Source organism: Oncorhynchus tshawytscha, linkage group LG15, assembly GCF_018296145.1.
Source record: "Oncorhynchus tshawytscha isolate Ot180627B linkage group LG15, Otsh_v2.0, whole genome shotgun sequence".
Classification (NCBI taxonomy): Eukaryota; Metazoa; Chordata; class Actinopteri; order Salmoniformes; family Salmonidae; genus Oncorhynchus; species Oncorhynchus tshawytscha.
The window spans coordinates 27,197,228-27,209,241 of record NC_056443.1 but is presented as its reverse complement, the minus strand read 5'-3'; the positions used below and the strand labels follow the sequence as shown (position 1 = coordinate 27,209,241).

General features: G+C 42.5%; 1 protein-coding gene across 1 annotated transcript; it reads left to right on the top strand.

The window, feature by feature from the left end:
- Positions 1-410: 410 nt before the first annotated feature.
- On the top strand, positions 411-9,337 carry LOC112214759 (eukaryotic translation initiation factor 5A-1). Its single transcript, XM_024373755.2, has 6 exons — positions 411-781; positions 2,752-2,921; positions 3,205-3,309; positions 4,137-4,268; positions 7,613-7,685; positions 9,163-9,337. Exons 2-5 carry the CDS (start codon positions 2,754-2,756, stop codon positions 7,673-7,675), a joined length of 468 nt encoding a protein of 155 aa, XP_024229523.1. The 5' UTR covers positions 411-781; positions 2,752-2,753; the 3' UTR covers positions 7,676-7,685; positions 9,163-9,337.
- Positions 9,338-12,014: the final 2,677 nt, after the last annotated feature.

The following is a 12,014-nucleotide window of genomic DNA, read 5'->3' as shown; positions in this document are numbered from 1 at the left end:
GTTGTCTATTAATGTAATTTATTGTCCTGTTTCATGTTTTGTGTGGACCCCAAGAACAATAGCTGCTGCTTTAACAGTAGCTAATGGGGATCCTAATAAGATACTAAAATACTAGTTACATGGTGTGTAAAACAGCGCCCATATTGTTATTCCCGAAGATAACAGTCATTAGAATGAATGAGAGGGTCCCCATGCTTAGTACATGCACTCGGTCTTGTTGGCAAGAAAATATGAATCTCTGTTATTTGATGCAGTTGAGGTAAATGTATGTCATTTTCTTCTGGTTCTGAGCTCATTTGGACAAGAGGTTCCATTCCAAGTCTCTCGATATTCCCGTGATTTCGCCCCCCTCCCCTGTTCTAGAATCGGAGGATTGAGGGTGACCACGCCTGCGCACTGAGCACCATACTGCCGAGGTTAATTTCATGGGTATTTGGAAAGGCTGGGTGAGGGAGTGAGTGAGCGAAAGGTGGAGAGTGCTAGGCTTTAAGGTTCACACTCTTTTTAGGCTGGCGGCTGACCTAAGCGTGCGCCCCCCGACGAGAACGATTTCGACCGTGCGGAGGCTAGTGAAAGCGACTGGAATGAGAGAAGAATAAAGTGAGAGCTGATTTAGGAGTAAAGGAACGACAAGCAGAGGCACCGCGGCGGTAGACACCAGCCAGACAACCGTTAGCTACCGACGGAGAGAGAGAGAAAAGGAAAAAATTAAAAGGGGGACGGTTTGACATTTGTGTAAAGCGCACAGAGTAACCAAATTGTGGAAACCTTAGTACACCGGGTAAGTTAGCCTACTTATCATAACGTGAATATAAAGGGCGTAATCTTGCGTGAGAATAACATTGCATATGCACATGGCTGCTCATAGCTGTCACGTTATTTTCATGCTACATAGCTGGTCACTTGTGAGCATTGTGTGATGATAGCCTAGTAATAAAACAACATTGTATTGTTGGATAACCCTCCAGCCAATCGTTGTTTCCAGTTTGATAAACAATATGCTGTTAAATTGGCCCTTGCTCACTAATAAAGTTTTCGCTACGTATCATCCCACTACATGTATTTAATCCAAATAACTGGTGGTACGATTTTACGCATAGAAATTGACCCAAATAACTTGGACCGAAACTCATCCTGCAGGTATGCACGCCGTAGCCTTATCATACGCATAAGCGTAATAATTATACTCTAGTATCCTACATTCCAATTAGCAACGTCGCCTATTCAATGTATCACAATTAAGATATCTCCTTGTGTGCTTAATGTAACAATGTAACACACTGAAATGACCACGCGCTAATGCAACAATGTTGTACTTGGCTCTCGACTGGAGCGGAGCCCCCAGTTATAGTGGGCCTCAGCCACTGAGCAGTGTTCATGCATGCAGCGACGCCGTCACTGACAGCCCGTTAACGTTTTGTGCGCACAAGGCCGCACTCGGCTCCAACACTGCGGAGCAAAGACACGCGTGCTATAAAAAGGTGGCAGCGACAGTTTTTCTGCCACTAATATGTTAAATTAACATATCCTTATTATTAATAAGTGTGTTTACGTGAGTCTCTTAATCTCAAAGTGGCCTTGTGTGTGTCAAGCGCCGTCGATAAGATGCTACCAGTATAATCAGTGTCGTTTACCAGGCTATGGCTGCAGACCGAATTAAATCATAGTAGATTACTTGGAATATGGGGCCGGCCATACTTTTGTAGAGTATTCTCTTGAATGGACATTACTTTCCACCTTTATCTTTGCCATTATTCTAATAGCAAGTTGACCTTTGTAATATTCTTGACATTCTAACCGAAATGCAAGACGCACCCGTGCGCTGGGCCTTTCCTTGAATCGCGTCAACTCTTCCGCCGCCACATAATCAGTTACACACACTCAGCAAATAATACACCTGCTTGTTTCCATATTTAATTATTTTGAAAATCTTCCTATTTTTCTGTCAATTGCGCAAAAATAACAAAGATAATGCCTATAAATTATTGAGTAAACTGTTATATATTTTTTGCTTATGGTGAGTAGGCTATGGCTGACTGGTCCAGGTGCCATATCTCTGTTACTTTATTTAGCTCAGTCTGCTCTTTTTCTCTCTCCTTATGGCAGGGAACCAGCTCTTCATACATTTTGTATTCAATTAATAATGTTGCATTTCTTAAAGTTCTTAAGTAAAATATGTAATTACGTCGCTGGTCATTTGGACACATTTAAAATTATTATTGAAAATTCACAGAGGGAGACAGTATAGACCTACTGCACACTTCATTACACTGTAGGTAATCATTTTTATTTTGATTACTAATGTGTTTATTGTTAATAATAGGAAGTTTGCAGGAGTACACTCCCTTTGTATACATTTATTCTTTAGCAATGCCTTTTAAACGTCTATTTTAGACTTATCAACAAATAGCTAATTTCCAAAGCATAAGCCATAACCAATATGGATTAGAATGGAGTTAGAGGCATGTAGACCACTTGGAGTCATTGGTCTCTGCCCTGAACTGCCCTCCCACAGGACTCCTCCCCCTATGGCAGGACTCCTCTGCCCCCAACCCCAGGACTCCTCCCCCAACCCTGAACTCCCATCCCCCTCCCCATGACTTCTACCCCAGGACTCCTCAGTATTTGAGTGATGCCATGACCAGTGATGTCATTACCAGCAGTGTCATTAACCAGTTCTTAGTCCTCGTTAACCTCTCTCCATATCCCCCTTTCCCTCTCCCCGCTTTGACATCATGGGCTCGGGATCAGGTATGGCAGACGCAGACGTCGACTTCCAGACAGGCGATGCCGGGGCATCCGCCACCTTCCCCCAGCAGTGCTCCGCGCTGCGCAAGAACGGCTTTGTGGTGCTGAAAGGACGACCCTGCAAGATCGTGGAGATGTCCACCTCCAAGACCGGAAAACACGGCCACGCTAAGGTCAGTGGTGTCTGACTGTAACCATTTTTATAGCTCTGGCTAATGAGTGATAATAAAGATGTTGTGTTCCATGCAGACATAATTACATTGATCAGAGTAATGAGAAAGAGTAGGACGTTAAGACTTTCCTCCAGTCAAAAGAAGAAGAAGACTTTCTCACATTTGCAGCGTTATCCTGAACTTCACACTATATGTCTTGTCTATGTGTTGTGTGTGTGTGTCTATGTGCTGTGTGTCTGCCAGCTCCATAAACAGTTTTCTGTTTTGTTTTCTTTATGGGCAGGTCCACATGGTTGGTATTGACATCTTCAACGGCAAGAAGTATGAAGATATCTGTCCCTCCACCCACAACATGGACGTCCCCAACATCAAGAGACTGGACTACCAGGTGAAGGGCCAAAGTAGTGAGGAGGACAGAAAGGACGGAGGGAGAGAGGGAGAAGTAGAGAGAAAGAGGTATTGCCAGTTTGAGTGAGATGGCCAGTTACCCAAAACTCACTCTCTAACCGAATGGCCACGTCACTGGTAAAAATCTAATCAAATAATAGATGGCCCTTGAGTATTCTGATTCCCTATTTCTAATTCTCTGACTCACGCCCCTGCCTCAAATCAAATCCAATTTAATTTCTCACATGTGGTGAATATAATAGGTGTCGACGTGCCCTTGTTGACGCACACTGGAAGATCTGAGGGGATTGATTAGGTGTCAACAGTATCGTGGAAACTCCCTCTAGTCTATTTACAGGCTAAGTGGAGACATCAGCATTATTCCTGTACCAATCCAGTGAGAAGGTGAGGGAAAGTCCATGAGGGTAGAGGAATGCATCGTAGCATTTGTGCTGATGTAGGTGAAGGTCATTACTTAGTAAAACACTGGGATGGAATGCCTTTGAGCTACACCAGCACATGTTCCAAACTTTTTCATGGTCCTTAGAGCTGGATAGGGAACCTCAAGTAGGTAGCTGTTCTTTCTCCTGTGCTCATTTTCATTCTCTTTGGGCTGGGAGACTGTGGGTGGGGGTGACAGTCAGTTGATTGGAGGGCACAAAAGAGCTCAAATTGGTAGACTGGCAGTGCATTGGCATTCACAAAAGGTGCAGAAACTAAAACAAAGAGCCTATTTCATACATTGTCTCTTATCTTTTCTGTCATCATAACACAACCTTATTCTCATCTCTTCTTATCCTTTCCCTCCCTCCTCACTTCCCCCTGCAGTTGATTGGGATCACGGATGGTTACCTGTCTCTGCTCCAGGACAGTGGTGAGGTGAGAGAGGACCTAAAGATGCCAGAGGGAGACATGGGCAAAGAGATCGAAACCAAGTATGACGCTGGAGAGGAGATTCTGGTCAGTGGTGTTCCCGTTTCCTCTCTTCTTGTTGTTCATGTTCTTGGTTTTTCTTGTTCTTCTATGATTCTCCCTGGAGAGAAAATTACATTGGTTTTTTTATTGAACCTTTTGTTAACGAGGCAAGTCAGTTAAGAACAAATTCTTATTTACAATGACGGCCTAAACCGGCCAAACCCGGACGACATATGTCCCTTTTTAGCATTATGGTTTTGTAAGACAGTGTTTCATAGCTCTAATCAGGTGTGTAGATAGACATATCTGATTCATGTTTTCCTCTCTTCTTCTGATCCATGTACTCAGTGTGTGCTTGGTGGAAATTCCTTACTTATAGGTCGTTATCAATAAAACGTCACAATAGTATTTGATTTGTCTGCTGGGGGGCAAGGAGACCTCTGGCTCATCATCACCTCTTGACCACAGTCAGAACTACACATTTCCGATTATTTCACATTTAGCTCTATCATCAGAGTTATACAGCAATCAGTAAAGATCAATTCAACATGTTTTTTCAGATATGTGAGGGTAACCAAATCCATTTGGCATGTAGCTAGCTAGCTAAAGCAAACAACATGTGCCATTTAGCTTGCTTCATCAGAGAGTAGCCTTTCGGGAAAGAGCTTGTCTTCATCCTGGTAAAGTTGTCAGTCGGACGACATCTAGTTTATCTGCTGAAAGTTTGCTTGTTAACTAGCCATATTGACTTGATACAGTCGGAAGTTTATATACACTTAGGTTGGAGTCATTAAAACTTGTTTTTCAACCACTCTGCAAATTTCTTGTTAACAAACTATAGTTTTGGCAAGTCGGTTAGGACATCTACTTTGTGCATGACAAAAGTAATTTTTCCAACAACTGTTTACTGACAGATTATTTAACTTATAACTCACTCAGAATTCCAGTGGGTCAGAAGTTTACATGCACTAAGTTGACTGTGCCTTTAAACAGCTTGGAAAATTCTAGAAAATTATGTCATTGCTTTAGAAGCTTCTGATACGCAAATTGACATCATTTGATTCAATTGGAGGTGTACCTGTGTATGTATTTCAAGGCCTACCTTCAAACTCAATGCCTCTTTGCTTGACATTATGGGAAAATCAAAAGAAATCAGGCAAAACCCCCCCCCAAAAAATTGTAGACCTCCACAAGTCTGGTTCATCCTTGGGATCAATTTCCAAACCTGAAGGTACCACGTTCATCTGTCTCCTAGAGATGAATGTACTTTGGTGCGAAAAGTGCAAATCAATCCCAGAACAACAGCAAAGGACCTTGTGAAGATGCTGGAGGAAACGGGTACAGAAATATCTATATCCACAGGCTTGCAAGCCGAAGAACACTATCCCAACCGTGAAGCACAGGGGTGGCAGCATCATGTTGTGGGGTTGCTTTGCTGCAGGAGGGACTGGTGCACTTCACAAAATATATGGCATCATGACGGAGGAAAACTATGTGGATATATTGAAGCAACATCTCAAGACATCAGTCAGGAAGTTAAAGCTTGGTCGCAAATGGGTCCTCCAAATGGACAATGACCCCAAGCATACTTCCAAAGTTGTGGCAAAATTGCTTAAGGATAACAAAGTCACGGTATTGGAGTGGCCATCATAAAGCCCTGACCTCAATCCTATTGAAAATGTGTGGGCAGAACCAAAAAAGCATGTGTGAGCAAGGAGACCTGTGAAACTGACTCAGTTACACCAGCTCTGTCAGGAGGAATGGGCCAAATTTAACCCAATTTATTGTGGGACGCTTTTGGAAGGCTACCCAAAACGTTTTGATTTAAAGACAATGCTATCAAGTACTAATTGAGTGTATGTAAACTTCTGACCCACTGGAAATGTGATGAAAGAAATAAAAGCGGAAATAAATCACTCTCTACTATTAATCTGTCATTTTACATTCTTAAAATAATGTGGTGATCTTAACTGACCGAAGACAGAATTTTTACTAGGATTAAATGTCAGGAATTCTGAAACTGAGTTTAAATGTATTTGGCAATGTAAACTTCCGACTTCAACTGTAAGTTATTAGCGAGCTAGCCAATTTGACGTGCCCCATCAATCAATGTACTCTGTCTGTCAGCAGCAATCGTGATTAAACACTATTTAAAAACAATGTTGAAAAGGGGATAATGTAGGCTAAGTAGGCTTGTGTTGGTTGGAGAAAAAAGTACATTATTTCTACTAACCAACCACTATGTGTAGCCAACTGTAAAGAGTTTATACCAGTAGCTTGCAAAGTAAACATTATCAGCCATCAGTAACGTGACATCGGCAAATGTTCCCTTCTGCTGCTTGACAGGCAGACCCCACAAAGGGGCGGCAGGGTAGCCTAGTGGTTAGAGCGTTGGACTAGTAACCGGAAGGTTGCAAGTTCAAACCCCCGAGCTGACAAGGTACAAATCTGTTGTTCTGCCCCTGAACAGGCAGTTAACCCACTGTTCCCAGGCCGTCATTGAAAATAAGAATGTGTTCTTAACTGACTTGCCTGGTTAAATAAAGGTTAAAAAAATATATATAAAAAAAAAGGATGGGGAATGAACCTAAACCACCACTGTCAGGTATAGTTCACTTTTTTTTATATCACTCAAATATCCATTTAATGGTGGCGAATATTGAGACATATCGTGAGGCTCTACCCTCATGTATCTGAAATTACATGATCAATGGATGTTTACTGATCATGAAAAGCATGCAGTTATGCCGACTTTCTGTAAGTTTATAATTCTGACGATAGAGCGAAATGTGCACAATTGTTTTGCAATGGAATAATCTGACATTTGTAGTTCTGACTATGCTCTTCAAGAGGTGATGACATTACAACCAAATAGTTAACATTTCTATAATAATCCCTTGAAACCGGCACTCGGTTGTCAATGGTTTTAGAGAGGCTGCGGGTTTCCAAGCCCCCCGGAAATCAAATCAAACGCTCTGCAACTGATTGTGATGTTTTATTGGTAACCCATTACAGCTGCTATTGTCACGTTGAACCCGTTTACTTCTGGGAATCGAATGTCCCTGTCACAAACTGTTCAAAATACCAGAGCACACACTGGCTTAGCAGAGCAAACAAATGCCCTCACTTCACAGGTAACAATGAATATTGGCAGCACTAGATACATGGAATTCATCAGTAAGACTGTACCATACTCCCAGCAGCTCTCTGCATTCCCAAGTCTACCGGCTGTAAAAGTTGAAGTGTTATGGTTTGTGGGTTACAGTTACTTCAAGTCTCAGGGAAGGGGATGATGTCACAGCCTAAGATGGCCACACCTAGTTCACTTCCACTACACCTACAAAGTTGTTCTTATAATAATTTTAAAATCCTTTTTGTTTGTTTCCCAGATCACGGTTCTGTCTGCAATGAACGAGGAGGCTGCAGTTGCCATCAAGGCCATGGCTAAATAAGACACTACAGGTAAACACAGAAGCTTTCTGTATCCCAACCGACCTACCCGTCACCCCTCACCCGATTCATACTCACACTGCCTGTGACAAGTGTCTGGAAATGTGCGGTATGTGTGTGTCATGCACTTTATTTGTATGTTTATTTATCAGCCAAGGCTAGGTCCACTCTTTACTTTGCCTAACAACATACTGAAACGCTTTGGCTGCTACACATGCTTCTTTATAATTATTTCATTTACTAGGCTGTGCAGTCTTTATGCTGACTACAGCATATGTCTGTTTTGGAAAAACATGGGGAAGTAACTGGACTGTATACTGAGGATGTCTTACATGTTAATTACATTAAATCTCTGAAGGGTACCTGTGAAGCAATATGTTACATCAATGGACTTTTCTACCCCTTATGCACTTACTGCTTACTTGTTATTATTCATTTACGGTATTTATGTACAAGCACAATGTGTGTATATATATATATATATATATATATATATATTTATCTCTCTATTTTGTATAAAGAGTTGTTTTTATATAGATTCCCATGCTTGGTGTATTTGTGTGAGTGTAATGGTGTATTTCAGTGGTTTTCTAACTTTTTCAGTGGTGACACAATTTTTCCCCCCCAAGAATTTCTCAACCCTGGCCCAAATCTAATGACAAAATCAGTTAAATTATTTTACATCAACAAATAACCTTAAATTCATTGCATTCGTCTCTTATCAAAATGAAAAGAACCCAATAAATACATTTAGTCCATAAAATTGTTTTTTCTAATTATCTTTCTCAAAAGGTTTGTATATTGTCCCGTGCAATAATCTGTACTCTTAAAGGGATACTTCGGGATTTTGGCAGTGAGGCCTTTTATCTACTTTCCCAGAGTCAGATGAACCTGTGTTTACCAGTTTTATGTCTATGCGTGCAATTGCTAACTAGCGTTAACGCAATGACGAAGTGTATGGGTATCTGTTAGCATGCTAGCAGGTACCCATAGACTCAGATACCCATAGACTTCCAGTAATTGTGCTGATACTAGTTAGCATTAGCTTGCTAAACTACCTCTAACTTCCTACATAATGTGCACCGACATAAAAATGGTATCGACAAGTTTATCTACTTCCCCAGAGTCAGATGAAGGGCCTCATTGCCAAAATCCTGAATATCCCTTTATTTGAAAAATCAAGAGTACCGACCCCCTTGAATTTCTGCCTCGACTCAGACTTTGAATACCACTGGATATGAAATGTGAGGTCAAGGTTGATGAATGTGCTGTTGGTTACTGTATTTTGATGTGTGAACGGATCTTTGTGTTTGGAGTGTGTACTGTACCTCAAAGAACTTGTGAACTGTTTTGTATTGATGCACACTCAACTACACTGTCCGCTTTTTTTCTTTCTTCCTCATTCACTTCCTCTTGCTCTTTTTCCCTTTTTCTCGTTTTCTACCTATCCCACCCCTGTACTTTCCTTGTCCTCCCCACTCTCTTTCAGGGGTTAACAAGATGCACTGGATCTGAAAAAGGAGGGAATACGGCCATGTCAATGCTATTCTCTCGTTTTCTTTCTTTTTTTCTTTTTCGTCAACTCTCTCCCTCTCTGTACTTTCTCACCCTTCTCTGGGTAAAATTGGAAACTAATTTCAATAAATAATTGGGAATTGCAAACAGTCAAAACATTCTCTCTATATATATATATATATATATATATAAATATATATATACACACACACAGTATACAAGTCGGCACCAGTACACACACACAGCATACAAGTCAGCACCAGTACACACACAGCATACAAGTCAGCACCAGTACACACACACACAGCATACAAATCAGCACCAGTGCACACACACACACACACACACACACACACACACACAGCATACAAATCAGCACCAGTGCGCGCACACACACACACACAGCATACAAGTCAGCACCAGTACACACACACGTCAGCACCAGTACACACACACACACACACACACAAATCAGCACCAGTACACACACAGCATACAAGTAAGCACCAGTACACACACACACAGCATACAAGTAAGCACCAGTACACACACACACACACACACACACACAAGTCAGCACTAGTACACACACACACACAGCATACAAGTAAGCACCAGTACACACACACACACACACACACACACAAATCAGCACACACACACAGCATACAAGTAAGCACCAGTACACACACACACAGCATACAAGTAAGCACCAGTACACACACACACACACACACACACACACACAAGTCAGCACTAGTACACACACACACACAGCATACAAGTAAGCACCAGTACACACACACACAGCACAAGTAAGCACCAGTACACACACACACAGCACAAGTAAGCACCAGTACACACACACACAGCACAAGTAAGCACCAGTACACACACACACAGCACAAGTAAGCACCAGTACGCACACACACAGCATACAAGTAAGCACCAGTACACACACACACACACACACACACACACACACACACAGCATACAAGTAAGCACCAGTACACACACACACACAGCATACAAGTAAGCACCAGTACACACACACACACACACACACACACACACACACACACACGTCAGCACTAGTACACACACACAGCATACAAGTCAGCACCAGTACACACCACACACACACACAGCATACAAGTCAGCACCAGTACACACACACACACACACACACACACACACACACAGCATACAAGTCAGCACCAGTACACACACACACACACACACACACACACACACACAGCATACAAGTCAGCACCAGTACACACACACACAGCATACAAGTCAGCACCAGTACACACACACACACACACACACACACACAGCATACAAGTCAGCACCAGTACACACACACACACACACACACACACACACACACAGCATACAAGTAAGCACCAGTACACACACACACACACACAGCATACAAGTAAGCACCAGTACACACACACACACACACAAGTAAGCACCAGTACACACACACACACACACAAGTAAGCACCAGTACACACACACACACACAAGTAAGCACCAGTACACACACACACACACACACACACACACAGTAAGCACCAGTACACACACACACAAGTAAGCACCAGTACACACACACACACACACAACATACAAGTCAGCACTAGTACACACAGCATACAAATCAGTACCAGTACACAAACAGCATACAAGTCAGCACCAGCACACACACACACACACCAGCTCCAGTACATATGCACAGCATACAAGTCAGCACCAGTACACACACAGCATACAAGTCAGCACCAGTACACAAACACACACGTCAGCTCCAGTACATATGCACAGCATACAAATAAGCACCAGTACACGCACACACAGCATACAAGTCAGCACCAGTACACACACACACACACACACACATCATACAAATCAGCACCAGTACACACACACACACACACACACACAGCATACAAGTCAGCTCCAGTACATACAAGTCAGCACCAGTACACACACATACACAGCATATGAGTCAGCACCAGTACACACACACCATACAAGTCAGCACCAGTACACACACACAGACAGCATACAAGTCAGCACCAGTACACACAGACAGCATACAAGTCAACACCAGTACACACACACACAGCATACAAGCCAGCACCAGTACAGACTAACGGAGAGAGAAGAAATGGAGAAAGAAGTGCTCTCACAAACATGCCGCCTGTAAGGGCGTAGGTAGCTACTGCACCTACAGTCGAGGGGAGGGCTGGTGGAAATGTCTCGTCTTTTTTGTAAATTCTCTCCTGATTGATCAAGGGCTTCTTCAACTCTAGATTTATGAAGAGTGATGCTGTTCTGTTTAGGAGCGCATTCGGCGGGAGCGCTGTGCTCATGTTGCAATAGAAATATAGAACTGGCACCATTTTCAATGTAACAATGGAGACTTGTCAGGTCTATACATTACTGATTTTCAGAGTGATCCGCCCTTCTGAATGAGCCCCATATGTCCTATTCAATATTGTGTGTATCGTATATCACCTAAACTTGTCTGTTAAAAGATGCCAGGATAAGACCTTTCAGAGTAAGAGTTGAACAAGCGTCACACAGAAGCATTTGGGAGAAAGGAAACGCGCATGCCAATTCCAGTGTTTAATTTCAGTCTTTCACAAGTATCTGATTGAGACCACGTACAGGACCTTTCAGCAAAGAACTTGGCAAAGACCCTTAGAGGCTGCCAACAGAGCAGGTAGCTAGCTAGTAGACACACTGGGTCACCTATAGGGAGAGGCACCATGTAGTTGACCCATTATTACTTTGTACAAACTCATGAGAAA

Excerpts from the sequence above, each read along its gene's own strand:
- LOC112214759 (XM_024373755.2), top strand. The coding sequence starts at position 2,754 with ATGGCAGACGCAGACGTCGACTTCCAGACAGGCGATGCCGGGGCATCC. Across the intron at positions 3,310-4,136 it reads TCAAGAGACTGGACTACCAG|TTGATTGGGATCACGGATGG; the intron begins GTGAAGGGCCAA and ends TTCCCCCTGCAG. Across the intron at positions 4,269-7,612 it reads ACGCTGGAGAGGAGATTCTG|ATCACGGTTCTGTCTGCAAT; the intron begins GTCAGTGGTGTT and ends TTTGTTTCCCAG.